This window comes from Crocodylus siamensis, chromosome 3 (assembly GCF_052110815.1).
Source record: "Crocodylus siamensis isolate JL-2025a chromosome 3, ASM5211081v1, whole genome shotgun sequence".
Lineage (NCBI taxonomy): Eukaryota > Metazoa > Chordata > Crocodylia > Crocodylidae > Crocodylus > Crocodylus siamensis.
Genome location: NC_143397.1, coordinates 4,029,976 through 4,048,130, shown reverse-complemented (window position 1 = coordinate 4,048,130; position 18,155 = coordinate 4,029,976). Strand labels below are relative to the sequence as shown.

Genomic DNA, 18,155 nt, shown 5'->3' with positions numbered 1-18,155 from the left:
AGCAGCCACAGGACAGACTTGAAGTCCAGACGGGTCCACAAAAACACCTGCTGCACCCCCAGTGAGCCTCCAAATGCACCCCCACACCATATAACTGAGACCTTTAAGACAAAAGGCAAGGGCCTCCAAAGCTGCACAGCACCCTAGGAAGAGGGCAGAAAAGACAACAGCAACGATACTAATGCCTTGGCCCCCTGTCTTGGAAAGAAACTGGGCAGCAAACTATGCCCAGGCAATCCAAGACAGTGAATCACGCCCCGTACTCCTGAGGAAAAAAAAAAGATCTACCAATGGTGTCTGCCCACGTAACACAGGGCAAACCCCCTGTAACCCCAAACCATCACCCTCTATGGGGACAGGGACGGCTGAACCAGTCCAAAGGGAATCCGTGAACCTGCCCAGCTGCTCCAGGGGACACGAGGCTCCCATCCCAGAGCCCACCCCGAGGAGGGCAGCCAAGCCAAGCAGGGAAGGGAAGAGCTTTGTTGTGTGCAGAGAGAAGCGACCGGGATGGGTAAATATTTGGACGAAGACAGGATCTGAGGCTCTAGCTACTGCGGCGCTAAAATGGAAAGAATGACACCGGCCAGCCGCAGGCACGTCAGCTCAACAACGCACGGCAAGGGAGGCCGGGGAGAGGGGGATGCCACCCACAACGGGCTGTCCAGAAGCATCGGCGCTGCTAAAGGCCGGGCTGTGCAAGGCAGCAAGTGCACAGCAGCCCATCTGCCTTTCAGGGCCATGTGAGACTGGGAACAGCTGGGCCACGGACCCTCAAGGATGGGGGAACCCACATGGGCTTTCGACTTGCTCAGCCCACGCTGGGGGAACAGAGAACGGGGAGGACTCAGCAACTGGTCCTGTCTGGACCCCAAACCAGGCCCTAGGATGGTCTGGGGAACGGCAGGAGCCCTGCACAGCCAGAGGAAAGGAGTCTGGGCTGTGGATGGCGACGAAGGTGTTTAGTCACAACAGTGGGTATAAACCGCGTCCCTGTAGCTGCAGGGAGACAGGAGCAGCGGCGAGTGCCCCAGGATGGGAGCAGGGCCAGGAGGCAAAGTGCCTAGCATGCAGCCACCTTTCCCTTTCCCCCACCAGTGCCTTCTGGTTCAGCAACTCAGAGCGACATGTCACACGCTGCTTTGGCTCTGCTCATCAGCAAAGCACCCTGCACTTTCCCCCGAGCATGCTGCAGCCCCGGGAGTGGCTGTGAAGGTGTCTCCCATGCAGTTGGCCCCTGGAGGCCCCACCTCAAGGCACGAGTTCAGTTGTCAGCCTCTGTGCTGAAAATACTTCGGGGCTTGGCTGGGCAGACGCGATGGTGGCACATCCCCAGCGAGACCCACTGGCCCACAGCATTTCCTGCAGCTGCCCCATCTCCAGACCACTGCTTTGGCCTGAGAATCATGTGAACTCATTTCCAAGCAGTGCCGGGTCTTTCGCTGGACGAATGCACCCCAGTCGGTGCCCTGCGTAAGGGCATCTCTCTGCTGGTCGCTACTGGCATGAATTTAAGTCAGTCAACAGACGAAGCTTGCCCGGTGTAGCTACATCACACCTATAGCCAAGCAACCTCTGTGCTCACACAAGCTCTCGTTCCAAGGGACTTCATCAATGCACCAGCCTCAGCCTGCCAGGTGCTTCTCATGAGGTTCAAAACAAGTGCGAAGTCCTGCACTTAGGAGGGAGCAATCCCATGCACCGGTGCAGGCTGGGGGGGCCTGGCTGGGCACCAGCTCTGCAGAAAAGCATCTGGGGGAGACAGGGGACAAGACAGTGTATATGAGTCAGCAGTGTGCCCTTGTTGCCATGGCTAATGGCATCCTGGGCTGCATTGGTAGGGGTGTTGCCAGCACATGGAGGGCAGTGATCCTTCCTCTCTATTCAGCACTGGGGAGGCCACATCTGGAGTCCTGTGTCCAGCTGTGGGCCCCCTACTACAGAAAGGATGAGGATACATTGGACAGAGTCCAGTGGAGGGCAAAGAAAATGGTTTGGGGGCTGGGGCACAGGACTGGTAAGGAGAGGCTGAGGGCACTGGGCTGAGTCTGCAGAAGAGACGACCGAGGGGGATTCAATAGCAGCCTTCACCTCCCTGCAGCGGGCTGCGAAGAGGATGGAGCTGGACTGGTCTCAGTGGGGGCAGATGACAGGACAAGGAGCAATGGGCTCCTGTTGCAGCAAGAGAAGTTGAGGTTAGATGGTAGAAACAACTTTGTCACTAGGAGAGTAGTAAAACACTGGAACAGGTTACCCAGAGAGGTTGTGGACTCTCCATCCTTGGAGGTTTTGAAGACCCAGGTAGCCAGAGCCTTGGCTGGGATGATGTATTTGGGGCTGGTCCTCCTGCGAGCAGGGGGTTGGACTGGATGTGACTTCCTGAGGTCCCTTCCCACCCACATTTTCTATGATTCTGCTGCTAGGCTCTCGTGAACCAAAACCGCTCTGCAGCTACTTCTCATTTTGCCCAAGTTATTGAATCCAGAGGCCACATCTTCCAGATCCATCCTCATGCTTATTGTCAATATCAGAATTTCCCATTCCCTTCCACAGCAAAAGGAAGGCTGCTCTGACTTGTTTCCTAATGCCCTAGACAAAGATTTTCTTAGCAAGACTACCAGAAGAAATCTGCCCAAAGCAGTCCTTGTTCAAAGGCGCTTTCATGCAGCCTGAGACCATTGGAATTTGAAAAAACAGAAACATTTCTAAGAGAAACAGGCACTTTTTTTTTATAAAGTAAATGCCTCCCCTGCAGTGTTTCCAACCCAAACAAGCAGCGCTGTGTGAGGACCCAAAGGCAACGTCAGCTAGAAACTCATTAAACCCAATCGTGATACTTGTCTGTTTTCATTGCCCAGACAGAGAGAAATGCAAGAAGTGAACAAGTAGAGCCAAAGGTACTTTTCTTTTAAAAGTTTCTCAGCCTTAGTATCCTAAGATATTACCTGCGATGCTGGCAGAGAAACCCTCTCCCGGGCTTGTAATTTCCTTTAAATTAACTTTTAAAGCACTCTAGGTGATTTACAGACATCTCCATCATTGGCTTATGGGCAACGTGTCTAAATCCCCCGGACTATTTTTGACAATGTCAGCTACAGATTTTTAGCCTGGCTGTAACTAATTAAGCAAATGAGGTTTCAAAACGTATGTCCTTCTTCCTACTCTCTCTCACCTGGAGTGATGGTTGCCTTTAGTGGAAGCCAATACTGGATTGATACAGCCTTTCCACTGGACCTACTGAGAAATAAATGGATGCACCTGAATTGCAGACTGGGAAAGATGCAGGTCCTCAGAGCTGTTATCCGAGTTCTGCTCCCAGCTGCTAACCACTCCTGAAGGTTTATAACACCAGGCAAAGTTTGTGCCTTTCCCTGCTTTTCTGAGGATGAAGTGCGTATTCTGTATCCTAAGCCCTAACAGAAAGTCCACGTACTGTAATTCCCTTGCCAAATATCTTCCCTGGAGAATAAAAACAATCGGCAGCTGTCCAGCGTCTGCAGATGATGGACTTAGAAGAAATGTTTACCTCTCTATTGACAACGGCATCTCTGACTCACAGGGAGTTGGGTTGAGTTTACTCCTCGGCTCTAATTGTCTTGCTGGCAGCCACGATACGTCCCAGTTTAACTCGTTAGGCACTGCCAACCCAACCACCCTCAGGTCAGCGCAGCTCCAGCCTGACAGATGTGTGGGTACAGGAATTTGTGTTTCCCAGCTGTGTCTCTGATCTTGTGTTTCCTGCCTGTTCACCAGCCTGGACTATTGGCTAGAGCAGGAAACTCATGGGTTTCCATTATTCCACTTACCATGGACTCTGTGGACCTCCTATGCCTCAGTGTAATGACCTGTAAAATGGACAGAAGACCCTTCCCTTTGTATGTGAGGTGTAAATGAAGCAATTTGCACACATGCATTATTATTAGTTACGGTCTCGTTACACCAAACATAGGCCAAAGAAAGAGGAAGTACCCTGCCAGTCGGAGACAGCATGGGGAAGAGGACACAGGACTCCTGAATATCTGCCCTGCCCCTTTTCCACTGGACCATACCCCAGCCAGATAAATGTATTTGCTAGACTAAACAGCACTGCACCATCCTGCGACCCCAAAGATGGTGCTGCTGGCGGCTCCAACAGGATTTCTCCATGGAAACTCCACGTCCCACCCATGCTGTTAGCACTAGCCTGCCCTGCCTCCACATTCACATGCACACGGGGTTTGCCCTGCCTCCCGTCCCTACAGGCCCCCATGTCTGCTTTCCCCACATAAGTCACTCTACAGCTGCATCACTTGTGAGGAGAAGCTGAGGGAAATGGGCTGACTGAGACTGCAGAAGAAAGGACCAAGGGGGGTTGAATAGCAGCCTTCAAGTCCCTGACTGAGGGTTGCAAAGAGGATGGAGCTGGGCTCACACTGCCGTGAGTCCAGCTGTGTTACAGGACCTCCACCTAACCCAGAAGGTGCACAGTCCCACCAGGGAAATGCCTTGCTGGACTGTCCTGGCTACAAGTGATGACCTGGTGCGAGGGCTGAACCACCTGGGCGACACCGATCATCACCTGCTGGGGTTCACCATCCAGCGCAGGGTGCCAAAGGCCGGCAGCAAGGCAGCAGCCCTGGACTTCAGGAGGGCAGATTTCACTGAGCTAAGGAGAATAGTCGGGGAAGCGCTGAGGTCCCGGAGGGGAGGGGAGCTGGGTGTGCAAGAAGAGTGGTCGCTCCTTAAGGAGACGATCCTCCAAGCCCAAAGGGAGGTAATCCCAACACGGATCAAACGGAGCATCCAGGAACATCTCAAAGCTAAGAAGGAGGTGCACACCCAATGGCAGGGAGAGGCCATCACCAGGGAGGACTATACCTCGGTTGCTCGGGGATGCAGGGGGGGTCAGGAAGGTCATGGCAGAGATGGGGCTGGGACTAGCGACCCGGATCAAGGACAACAAGAAGTCCTTTTTTAAACACATAGCAGGTAAAAAGAAGGTACCAGATAACATGCGGCCTCTGCAAGACACGCTTGGAAATCTGGTGGTCGCACCAGACAGCAAAGCTAACCTATTTAACAATTTCTTTGCCTCCATTTTTCTGAGCAGGGACCAGGTCATCCCCCCCACCAGGACCCCTGATGGTCCCAGGGGAGGCGCAGCCAGGCCTAGGGTCAGTGAGGACCTAGTCAGGGAACTTCTGGAGGGACTGGACGTGTTTAAATCAGCAGGTGCAAATGATCTCCACCCCCCAGTGCTGAGGGAATTAGCAGAGGTCATTGCGGGACCCCTGGCACGGCTGTACGAGCACTCGTGGGGCTCTGGTCTGGTGCCAGAGGACTGGAAAAGGGCCAACATGGTTCCCATTTTCAAAAAAGGGAGGAAGGAGGACCTGGAAAACTATAGGCCTGTAAGTCTCACCTCGGTCCTGGGGAAGCACTTTGAGAAAATTATCCAGGAGCACATGTGCAAGGGGCAAGCAGGGGAAATTATGCTTAGGGTTCATCAAAGGCAGGTCCTGTCACACCAACCTGGTGGCCTTCTATGACCAGATCACAAAAGCCTTGGATGCAGGCATCACGGTGGATGTAGTCTTTCTGGAGTTTCGGAAGGCCTTCGACACTGTCTCTCACCCCATTCTCACTAAGAAATTAGGAGATTGTGGTATCAATGCCTACACAGTCAGAAGGGTCACTAACTGGCTGGGGGGCCACACCCAAAGAGTGGTGGAGGATGTGGGAAGTGGGGTCTTATTCAACCTGGAGGGACACGGGCAGTGGGGTCCCCCAGGGCTCGGTCCTCGGGCCCGCACTGTTCAACATCATCAGTGACTTGGACGAGGGGGTGAAAAGCACCTTGTTCAAATTCACAGATGACTCTAGGATGTGGACACGCTAGAAGGGAGGAGTAGGCTGCAGTCGGACCTAGACAGGTTACAGGGGTGGGTGGACGAGAACAGGATGGGATTCAACACTGAGAAGTGCAAGGTGCTGCACCTGGGGAGGAACAACCGGCACCATCCCTACAGGCTGGGGAACTCCCTTCTCGTCAGGGCAGAGGCAGAAAAGGATCTTGGACGTCACCGATGCCAAGATGAACGTGGGCCGGCAGTGTGCAGTGGGCAGGAAGGCCGACCATACCCTGTCATGCATCAACAGATGCATCTCAAGCAGGTCCAAGGAGGTGACCCTCCCCCTCTATGAGGCACTGGTCAGGCCGCAGCTGGAGTCCTGCATCCAGGTCTGGGCGCCGCACTTCAGGAGGGATGTGGACAGCATGGAGAGGGTCCAGAGGAGGCCACTCGCATGGTCAGGGGGCAGCAGGGCAATGGGACAAACTGGCCAAGGGAGACCAGCAGGCAATGGGACAGTCCCTGTTCCCCCGAGCACTACTGGGAGTAACAAGGAATAATGGCCATAAGTTGACGGAGAGCAGATTCACAGCCAGGGCGGCTAGGATCTAGAACCAACTTCCAAGGGAAGTGGTGCTCACTCCTACTCTGGAGATCTTTAAAAGGAGGCTAAACAGACACCTTGCCGGGGTCATTGGACCCCAGCATCCTTTCCTGCCCATGGCAGGGGGTCAGACTTGATGACCTACTCAGGTCCCTTCCAACCCTATCAACTATGAAAGTATGACTATTCTCAGTGGGGGCAGATGACACGACAAGGAGCACCAGGCTCAAGCTGCAGCAAGACGACCTCCATGGAGCCCTGCCAATGCATCCGTCTGAGATGGCAGATCACAGCATGGCCAATCCACTGGTCAGAGCCCTCCTGGAAACCACATGACCTTCAGGCACTGATTTGTGAGCCAGGAGAGTCTCCATGTTTGAAGCTGCACCAGCCGTGGGGAATTCAAGAGTCCCAAAGAGCTGTGAGAGATGCTTTCCGGGCGCTGTCCATATCCAGCTCCTTTTCCACATCCAGTTTCCAGCCCATTTTTCCTTCCAGCTGAGCGGTTCAAGGGAAAAGCAAACCAGGAGCCAGCAAAAGTGGATCTAAAGTTATTCTGGGCAGCTTTCCACTGAGCTCAATGAGATGGGTCAAGGTACACCAAGGTACACCAAGACCCAAATCCTGCTGTGAGAACACAGGCTCACAAAGGCGGAGGTTGTGCAAAACACCCAGCGGTGGCTGTCAATCACTGACCCAACCGCATGAAGGCCTCACCCAGCTGCTGGGAGCCCTGCCAAGGGCTGGCTCCAGGGAACCCTCCACCTGACTGAGCAGCAGCATGGCTGGTGCATTAACCCCAGGCAGCAGGGGTGGCAGAAGGGGGTGGCAAGGGTCTGGCAAGGAGGGGCAGAGCTGCAGAGGACCACACCTTCCCCCGTGGACCCAGTCACCCAGACACAACTGTAGCGTGAAGCTTTCCAGGCGTGGCTTCTGCCCTGGAGCAAAGTGCTTGTGAAAGCATATGCATGCAAGTGTGCATGTGCGTGCATCTATGCAAGTGTGCACAAGTGTGTGTGTCTGTGTGCACACACGCACAATATTCCAACAAGAACCGTCAAGCCGCTTTCAAAGACAAGGAAGAGTTGGGATGGGAACGACGAAACCCACTCTACTAAAAACCACTGCCAGTGCAGGCCACCCGTGGTTTCCCCACTCCTAAGCTGCTCTGCCGACAAAGCAGCACGAGCATGAACACACAACAGGGCAGGGAGCATGACAACCCCACAGATGGGAGGGGTGAGTCAGAGATGCAGGGAAGGTGGGTTTTGCCCTGTGCACAATTGCAAGAAAGGCCCTGGCACCTCTAGTCACGCCTGATTTCCTGAATGACAATTCCCTGGGAAACTGCCAAAAGGCAAAAGCCATCACCAGAAAGTGGCCTCCACTGTTTGGGCAGCTTCAGACTGTGGGGAGGAGGGGGGTGAGGGAAGGAGAACAACTTCAGACCCCCCTGAGGAGTGATTTGCAGAGATGCTAAGCATGTCAACAGGAAACCACGGCACGGCTCAAAGCCTCTGAAATAGCAGCCTCTCCCTGACTGAAGGTGGGCACTCAAAGTGGAGGAAGCCAGAATTACAGGCCTGAGGAAAAGACTGAGCCAGGAATCCTTGCGACATCCCAGAGAGAGGAAAGAAGTTGCCAGGAGTCACGGTTGCAGCTCCCCAAACCCACAATCCTTACTAAGGCAGAAATGCCAGCAAAGTCAGAAGTCACTGCAATATCCTTGCACTGTGTGTTACCCCTGAACAGGCGAGAGAGAAAGAAATCAGGGCTGTACACCTGCTAATGGAAACCCAAGGGAAACACAGATCTGGCCAGCACATTCCCCAAGCCCACATGGCCATGACAACCCTGCTATGTACATGCGTTATCCACGTGGATAGACATATTCCCATGCAAAGTGGGAATGGGCCTGGAGCCCATAATCCTGGAACCAGACCCGTGTGGGTGGATGCCAGGTCAACATGGACCATGGAGGATCTGGGGAGCTCTCCGGGATGGATCAGACTGCAGAATCAGGACCTGTGCCACTGCATTGCACAGACATCCTTCAAGAGCTCCCCGGCTAGGAGTCCACTACCGCACCAGGCTGCTTTGGTTCTGCTTCCTGCTGCAGAAGCCAGTGCGTAAGTATGGTCCATACAAGGCATGGGCCACCTGGGCCAAAATACACCACAAAGCCCAGCCCTCCAATAACAGAAAGGACCGCTACAGGCTTGCTCCTGGTAACGGCATGGACACGACAGATGCTCCCTGCTCCAAAGAACATGCCATTCAAACACTAGGACAGGCCAGGAACTGGGGAAACCACATCCTATCATCCCTGACAGGTTGCACCGATGCTACAGACTAAGTGACTTTCCCAAGAGCGCACGGGCAGTCTGTGGCAGGGCTGAGCACTGAGTCCCACCTTCCTGGGTCCTGGCCCAGCACACAAACTGAAGCCGTAAGGCTGTGAGGGGGAACAGAGGGTGCCCAGCCTCTCCTTGGATCAGGGCATCACATAAGCTTGAGTGCCAACATCCACATAACCTACAGCTACAAGGTGAGGACATAAACTGGTGCAGACCAAGTGCTACTGCTTGTAATGCTTTTCAGACCAAATGGCATCACACAGGTCATTAGGGAGACTCATAAGCACACAGCTCATTATGGAGACTCACCGTGGGAAGCCCAGTGCCAGACGTGGGTCGTTTGTGGGATCAGCCTGAAGTTATCCTCCCCAGCAGCTCTGCCAGCTATGTTCCTCCCCCCTCACACCCACTTTCCCAAAATACAGGTAATGCCACAGGGGAAAACTACAAATAGACCCTCCTTGAAAAAACCTCAGCTATCAACAAGCAAATTTCCGCTGGCCACAAAGAATTCAAGGAAGAAGCAGCTGCTAAGGGGTTTAAGTAGAGGCCGGCCTGAACACAAGTACCCAAAGTTAGTAAAGATAAGGGCAGCCGAGACAGCACGCCGGGTTCGGGCTGGTGCCCGATGTGGGACAGGGAGGCTCCAACATCGCTGGGTGGAAGGAAGCGGCGGGGAAAAAAGAAGTCTATTAATAAACCAGCCGCACCCCCAGGTACCTCCTCTTTTGGACAGGGTGGAAGCACCACGTCACGCCTCTCATGTTGAGCTGTAACCCTGAACTGTGATGGTCAGCTCAGATCTCCATGTAGGTCTCACCGGGCTCTTTGTGCCGGCGCCAGCCAAATCTTGGACATCCTGTCTGCACAGCACTGCTGAGATCCAGTCTGTCTTCTCCAGCCATGCCGCAGGCTCTGGCCATCTTCTGCAATGGTCCCTGGCCCTGACAAGAGTGACCCTGGGCCCATGCAGGACACTGCGGCACAGACTGGCACGCAGACTACGTTGCCCCTCTCCAGGCATTTCGACCTTGGCCCGTCCCTCTCAAGTCAGCCTCGGTCACCAGCTTGTTTGATTTACAAACAACTGCCCTGCTGCCATCAGGCTCTCAAGGAACTTCCCTACCAAATCTGCCACGACCCTCCTCCACATCTTTCCTTTCCCGTGGTGCCCACAAAAAGACTAGCACCAATTAGGACACTGGTGGCAGAGCTGCACGGTTTCACTGCCTGCTTCTACTAAACCACTCACCTGTCACCACCTGTCATCTTTTGTTACCTGTTTATATTACAAGGTTTTTCAGGCAAAGTCACACCGCGCTCAGCACAGTGGGTCCTGGCTCAGGACTACGGCCTGCAGGCACTATGGTCAGCAGGAAGTTTACAAAGAAACCGGTATTGAATCTCTGAGATGTTCCAGGTGGATCGGGGCCACACACTTGCATGGGGCTCCCTGAGCTCTTACAGGGCTCTCACCATATGGACACGCTAACAGAGAGCAGATAAGGAAACACCTTATCTTCAGTATCTTCATTAACGACCTGGAAGATGGGATGAAGCACACCCTCAGCAAGTTTGCGGATGACACACAGTTGAGGGGAGAAGTAGATACGCTGGAGGATAGGGCTAGGATTCACAGAGATCTTAAAAACTTGGACGACTGGGGCAAAAGAAATTTCATGAGGTTCAAAAAGGACAAGTGCAAAATACTGCACTTGCGACAGGACAATCCCATGCTTGGGATTTTGTTGCCTCTCTCTGGACATCTCGACCTTGGCCCGTCCCTCTCGAGTCAGCCTCGGTCCCCAGCTTCTTTGATTTACAAACAAGCACCCTCCTGCCATCAGGCTTGGGAGCACCTGGCTAAAGCAGCAGCTCTGCAGAAAAGGACCTGGGGGCACAGGGGACAAGAAGATAGAGATGAGCCAGGAGCGTTGCCTGCAGATCGAGGGGCAGTGATTCTTCCCCTCTATTCTGCACTGGGAAGGACACATCTGGAGGAGAGGCCAAGGGAACTGGGATGATTTAGTCTGGAAAAGAAAAGACTGAAGGGAGATGATAGCAGCACGGTTGCAAAGAGGATGGAGCTGGACTGTTCCCAGTGAGGCCAGATGACAGAACAAGGAGCAATGGGCTCCAATTGCAGAAAGGGAGGTTTAGGTTGGATATTAGGAAAAATTTTCTTACCAGGAGGGGCATAAAGCACTGGAACAGGCTCCCCAGAGAGGTGCTGGAGTCTCCATCCTCGGAGGTTTTAAAGACCCAGGTAGACAAAGCCTTGTCTGGGATGATGTAGCTGGGGCTGGTCCTGCTTGGAGCAGGGGGTTGGACTAGATGTGACCTCCTGAGGTCCCTTTCAGGCCTCATTTTCTGTGAATCTATGAAACACCAAGACAAGGCAAACAGCTCCAAGCTGCCCTTTCCAAGGCACATGCATCCTAAGAGAAGTAGAAAACCAGACCTGTTGTACCACAAAAAACTACATGCTAGGAGACACAGCCAAGCAGGAAGGAATAAACATGGGTCCACTGATACTGATCTTCAGAAGAGGAGGAGACGGATCCTGACTCCACTGTCTTCCGCGTCTAACAGGTTTTGGCCACATTTCGATTCCTTAGCAAAGACCGAAATGTCAACGCCGGTAATTCTTTCACTGTCAACCACCATAGCAAAAACAGCCAGTTTCCTGGTTTTGCAGATCTCCAGGCAAAATATCACCACTTCCTACACAGACACACACCAGTCTGAGCCAAATCTTAGATTTTTCTTACTACATCCTGACCTCAGAGCATAGGGCTAAATGCATGGTGTGCTCCCGTCTCGCCTCCCAGAAGCACCTGGTTCTGCAGGACACGTTGCAGCTCACCGCGTCTGCTCTTCCTCTTGAGACAGAGCCAAACGCCTGAGCACACAGCAAGAGGTGCTGAGCTCTGGAGATGCTCCTTGCCAGCTGAGAGGTTCAATCTGCTATGCTTGGGCACGGATGAGAGTGTTAGTGTCCTGGTCAGGTTCTTACCCCGCACTACCCCTAACTGCACCCACAGCAGGTGCACCATCCCTCCCCTTTCCTTTCTGCACCGGGGCACGGCTGCGCTCCCACGTTAATGTGCCCCAGAGCTGATGTCCTCCCAAGCACGCCTTACCTACCACCCAGGAGCACTCAGGGAGGGAGGGGTAAGTTTTCACTCAGGGAACTTGAGACTCCTCTGAAAACCTGAAATTGCCTGCAGCCCATCAGAGAGCAGCTCCCTCTGGTACAACGCCAGCCCTTTCACTGATGGAACAACTGATTTTAATCCCTACTTTCCCCAAAACCAGACTTGTCAGGGAAGAGGACCTGGTTGCAGAGGCCCCCTCCGAACCCAGCCACTCTCAGGACTGTTGTTTTGCAAGCCCGGCCCAGCCACCCATCTTGGCTCGAGGCAACACCATGTGCAGCGGTGTGAGAAGGGAGAAGGTGGAGCAGGACAGCAAGCAAAGAGGCTGTGATCTGGCACTGACTGCAAAGACAAGGCAGCAGAAAGGCTCCCCCCCAGAAAACAACTATTTCTGCAGCTGTGTCTTTGGGTCCAGACTCTGTCACACGGGCAATGGGAATGCAAAGGCCACATTTTTAGACTGATGGGAGAAAAGGAAGCTCTGCTCATTTGGAGACCTCTCTCCCCCACCCACTGGCAGTCACCATTGCTTCCCCACAGTATCTCCAGGACGGATCTGGAAGCTGCCTCTGGTCCAGCCCCTCCCTTGTATCCTAACCTAATTACTGTATAATTGCGGCCTTCCCTTGCCTCTCCTTGCAGGAGACTATCCTGCTCTCTTCTCTTTCTAATCACACCTTACACAATATCCAGAATCAGTTACAGCCTCGGTCTTGCTCTGGCCATGACACAGAAAGGAAAAATACTTACCGGCTATTCTGCCTGTTATCATCTTCCTCTTCCTCCATCCCAGCACCATTTCCTGAGCTCAGGAGCTGATGAGGCACATTGTCCAGCCAAGGGGCACACAACTCCTTACCCAGAGGCTGGGAACACAGCTCACCTACCCCCACGCTCTGCTGGACCCGACCCCGAGACAAGGAGGGCAATTCCAACTTCACCAAACCTGGGTAGACTCTAAATCACTGGTTCTCCACCTTGTTAGACTCCAGCCACCACTTGGAAAATGCCAGCTCCTGATTTTCACTTATTTCTTTCATTACAGGAAAATAACAGAGTAATTCCATTGCAAAAAGAGCACAGGAGGGCAGAACGATTTTTACACTGAGGACTCCTATGTGAAATCCCAGGGTTTACCTTGTGAATCATGTTTGCACACCTCTGTGCAAAAATGTTTATTTCCTACCTACAGGGACGTTTTATCATCTTTAATTTCCCCTGAGCCTGATGAAGGGCGTGCAAGCCCGAATGTTTGCAGAAAAAGGGGGGGGGGTTGGTGAATTTTTAGTTGCTCTAATGAAAAGTATCATCTCTGAGCCAAGAGTTCTACAGTTTTGCATTTCTTTTTGTCTCAGACCAACACAGCTACTAAATACATCCCTGAAACATTATATGGTTCCCTTTGAAAGGATCTCAAAGCACCCCAGGGTGCTGCAACGCCCCGTCTGAGAATCACTGCTCTAGATGGATGCAGAGAGGAAGTGCATCCCCTGAGCACACCTGCATTAGACGCGGGTGCTTTCCCCATGTGATGGGATGAATTAATGGGATCACAGGAGGAAAAACTACCAGTTATGCAAAGATCTTCCTAGCTCCTGGTGACCCCACTCATGGCTGGAAGGCCACAGCCGTATCTCCTGGGGGTAGTGCTCAATCTCAGACAACCTGAGGACAAGTGGGGGGGCTTTCCACCCCCAAAGTCCAGCCATTTTTTCCCCTATCAGATATTACTGTGAACACTACCAAAATCGTTGTTGAATGGTCATTTTCCTGTCAGCTGAAAAATGAATATGAGGGGCCATAATTAAACCCTACCCCAAGATGTGGACTCGGGTGTCCCAGGCTAAGCACTAAGGACCTCAGGATCATCCTGCTTTCTCCGCATCTCACTTCACACCAGGGTCTCCACAACCCAGCTCACTTGCACCTAGGAGACTGCTCCATCCACCACACCACATGGACAGAAGACCCCCAGCTCTTACAGTCCTGCTCACAATACCCTTCTTTCAAATCCAGCTCACAGCTGTTTTCTTTGGATGTGACCAACCTGCCTCCCAGACCACCACACCTTCCCTGGCTCAGCTAGAAAAGGCCTTTTTCTCCCAGGACCTCCTCAGTGGTGGCCTGAGAGCCTTGTCTTTGGGATCAGCCGCTCGTCAGAAACACACCTTTGCTCCTTCCCTGAAGCCCCCGCATCTCTGAGGTCAAGCCCATCCTCCTGCCCTCTTCAGAGCTGCAGCACACAAGGAAAGGCCTTTTCAGGATGTATTTGGACAGTTCCCCAAATGTTTTTGGTCTCAGTGGACACACAAAGGCTTCTGTGCCTCCAGCCAAGAACCCAGGGAGTTCACCAGAAAATGCCATTACTGAATAAGCCCACAGAGGCCGAGCCCTGCCGCAAGGGCTCCATGGCCCTGGACGTTCAGAACTTCTTCTTTCCGTGTCTCTCAGGCTTTTCCAGTCGCCCACCACAGGGAAACGCCATTTCCCTACAGCAGTAATGCCCAGGAAAGGTCTTAGCACAGCCTGCACCGTTCATCCCTCTCAAAAAAGGCCCAGGTCTATTGCTGGCAGGCTGCGATCACTGGAGTCAGGAGTTTGGCAAAGCATCCATTAGTCTCAGAGCAGCCAGCTCCAGCTGGACGAAGGGAATGGCACTTGAAAGCAGGATGTGAGTGTCACAGGCTACGTCTCCATCAACAACCGCGTATCAAGAGTATCGCGGGCATGGCTAGAAGCCCAAAGAGACCAATGCACTCTTGTGCCAGGCAGTGTTCAAACACGTTATGAGAGAAAGCACCTGCCCCAGAGAGCTCGCAATGCAATAGAGTAAAATGTACAAAGAAAATGTATTGTCTCTGCTTTACTGACTGCAGCAGTATGCAACACCCCAGGTCACAAAGAGCTGGGAATCAAGCCTCAACACCCTCCACTCTTCCCCCGCTGAGTCCCAGCCCAGGGATTTCAGCAGGGCCCCCTCCTTTCCCAGAGGAAGCTGGGCTAGCAGGTCTCAGCTTAAGAGAACAAAACTGCTTCCTCCAAACACAACTCAGGCCACAGCAGCTTTCCCACCCAGCCTTTGTGACCGGAGTTGATGGCTCCAGCAGCTGTCAGATGGAAATGAGTTCAAGAAAACAAGGCAATCAGATCCCAAACTGCTCTGGCGCCTGTCATTCATGGGCCTCGAGGCACCGGGCAGACACCGTGAGCTGAATCTCAATGTCCACGCACGAGAGGCAGACGTACTGGCCCTGTTTGATCAGTGGGAACCCAATCACCCAAGGGTTTGCCCACAACCACGCAGGTCCCAATCACAGTTTCTGCGGTAAAAGTGAGGCTGGGTAGAAAGCAGCCAGGGGTTGAAGTCCAGCTCCTAACCAAGCCCAAACCCAACACATCTTGCCTTCCCTATTTCCCCTTTAGTTAGCCAACTGGGATTCTCTGTGTGGCTTAGCTAACCCCATTCCTTCCACATCCACCTTTCCACAAGCCCTGCAGGGTCTGAAATATTGCTGGGAGACTTAATTTCCCAAAGCACTAGCCCAGCCCCATCTAGGCCCCTTGTGATACCACCTCAAGCAACCCAACCTTCGAAATGCACTAACTACCAGCTTATCCTCCAGCCCTGCTACCTCCCAGATGGCAAACAGGGCAACCTCCCAACAGCAGCGTGACCAACAGGTCAAAGTGGGACTCGGGAGCCTCTTCCCCAGACTGGGGAGTCAGTGGGCAGAGGCCTGGCACTGTCCAGGCTGTAGCTCAAGGTGCAGGCCCAGAAAAACCAGGGAGAGCACGTTCCCCTGCAATCAATGCTGCCAAGTTAGACACGGAGAAGATGGGAACTGCAAAGCAGGAGCAACTGAATGGAAATACCCATATGTCCTGGGGGTTAAGTCACTGAACCTGCAGGGCATTGGGGGATGATGGGCCCTGTATATGGAAGGGATGCCAGCAACACCCTGGCACCTCCTCCACCCAAAAGCCCCTCTGGACAGAACCTGGAGGCACTGAGGCTGTTCATATGCCACCCACTCTGCAGCAGACATCCCCCCATCCAACTCCAGCCCCCACCACTAATTCACCCCCCTACTGGAAGCCACCCGCCAGAGCCCAGCGCACTACAAACGCTGCTTGGGGATTACCTTTACATCCTGGCTGCCGAGGGGGTTCAGGAGCTGCTCCTCCAGGGCCCGCAGGGATGCCTGCGCCAGCACGAGAAGGCGCTGCAGGATCTGAGGAGGGCAGAGTTGGTGGGTAATGCAACGGCCATGCAATGGGGCTGCCCTGCTGGCACTGGATCAGCTCTCCACCACCACTGGCCTGACTGAGGCCACAGGATCACGCGGACTAACCTGAGCGCTAGGGACATGGTTGGGATGCCTTAGTGCAGGGAGCAGCAGCTTACATGGCTGCCCATGTCCATGCATCTCAGGGCACCAGGCTGAGGGTAGGGAGGTGCAGCCTAGCTCACCTGGGCAGAAGGCCGCTCCTTGGTCCACACTGAGCTCCGCTGGTCTCTGGGCGTGGAGATGAACATGATGGGGAGGTCAGTCCGGGAAGCCACAAACTCATTCTTGATCTCTGTGTAATCTGCATCTGGAAAGCAAACCACACTGAGGTCAGATCCCTCACACCAGCACGCAGCCCCTGCTCGTGCCAGGGACCTCACAGCACCCTCAGGAAACCCCACGGTGGGGCTTCATCCTGTCAACTGCTCTATCCATGCAAAGGATCTTCCCCAAAATGCAACCCCGACCCTCCCTCCACCTGCTGTCACCCAGCACTATGGGAGCTCACAGGCCAGGGAAAAGCCTGTTTGAGCTGTGGGCTGCAGCCCTCATGCTGCATCTCCCTGTCCAAGCCCAAATTGGGGAGGCAGAGCAAGGTGGTGGTGCTGCTGCAGAGAAGACACCTGAAATGAAATCCAACCCCTCACCAAGATGCCTCCTGCTCTGTGCCTGCAGTAGGTGAGGTGAGGGGATATCACAAACAAGCACTGAAACATCACTACCCATCAACCAGGGTCTGATGCCCAGTGGAAAACTGCAATACCAGCCAAAAATGCTTGAGACATCCCAGCCCAGGGTGAAGCAACTCAGCTGAGGCCAGGGATAAATGCCAGGGGAAGGTAAACCTTGCTAGAGACGTAACAGAGAGCCTCTCCTACAGGTCCCTGCAGGATGCTTCAAGGCTGGGCCCACGTCCCCTGGCTCCCCACTGACAAAAAGCAGATAAGACAGGACACTACATGCTGCTCCAGCATCATACAAAGCAAAGAATAGGACAGGTCACCTTTACCCACCAGTCTAATAGAGGAGATGCATCTTAATCCCCCCAGCCCCAGGCCACAGCCCTTCCAAACAGCAGCCATGCTGGAAGGGTGTAGGCCAAAGGAGGCAGGACTGGGACTGTATCAGTGACTTTGGTATCACTGGAAAACTGTCTACACTACACCTAGAACTTAAGACTTTAGGGAAGAAATCCAGACACTAGCTGGGTCTCTACGGGCCTAGGGTATCGGCAAACCTGGTTACAACAGGGCATGCCAAGACAGGCATCACAGAATCATCATAGAAGTAGGGGCGGATGAGAGTCTGATCCAAACACAGTGGAGTCGTAGGAAGTTGGTTTTATTATCCCCATTTCACAGACAGGGAGCTGCCCCAGGAGGAAGACAAGTGATTTAGCCAAGGCCACATAACAAATCAGTGGCAGAGCTGAGAAGCACACCCCATTCAGAGACCTGTGACCTCATGCCTGTACAAAGAGCCCAGGGCACAGAGACAGCAAATGTGCTGTGAGATGCACAAGCAAGAGCCAACAGCTTGGCAAACTCTGCTTGATGCGAGGAAACCAGAGCTTTAACCAGGATCAGAGAGGAGGAAACGTGCCAAGAAATAAACAAGGCCAAGTTCCTCCGTCCCCGGGACACGTGGGAGATTAGGATGCTAAAGCCTGCGAGGGGAAAACAAAGCAAGAAATCAGTGGTTAATCCCCCTGCTTTGAGCCCCGTGGAAAGCCTGCAGCTCAGGTCCCCCGCTGAGCACCCCAGTGGGGAAGACGCCCCCAACCCAAGGGGGCTCCGATGCCTGGGAGCAGTGACTGAGCAGAGCCAGCCTTTGTTCTGCCTTCCACTGCTTCCCCTCCAACACACACACTCCAGCATCATCCAGAGACTTGCAGAGTACTGGTTTTCACTGGCCTA

At 53.5% G+C, this 18,155-nt stretch overlaps 1 protein-coding gene across 1 annotated transcript in view; it reads right to left on the bottom strand.

Annotated features, from left to right (window-relative positions):
• NOL6 (nucleolar protein 6) overlaps nucleotides 1–18,155 on the bottom strand; it is a 54,847-nt gene that overhangs the window by 9,598 nt on the left and 27,094 nt on the right. Inside the window, exons 22-23 of the mRNA XM_090037606.1 lie at nucleotides 16,422–16,546; nucleotides 16,093–16,182 (exon numbers count right to left, since the gene is read on the bottom strand). Coding sequence (XP_089893732.1) covers nucleotides 16,093–16,182; nucleotides 16,422–16,546 — 215 coding nt within the window. The remainder of the gene's footprint in view (nucleotides 1–16,092; nucleotides 16,183–16,421; nucleotides 16,547–18,155) is intronic.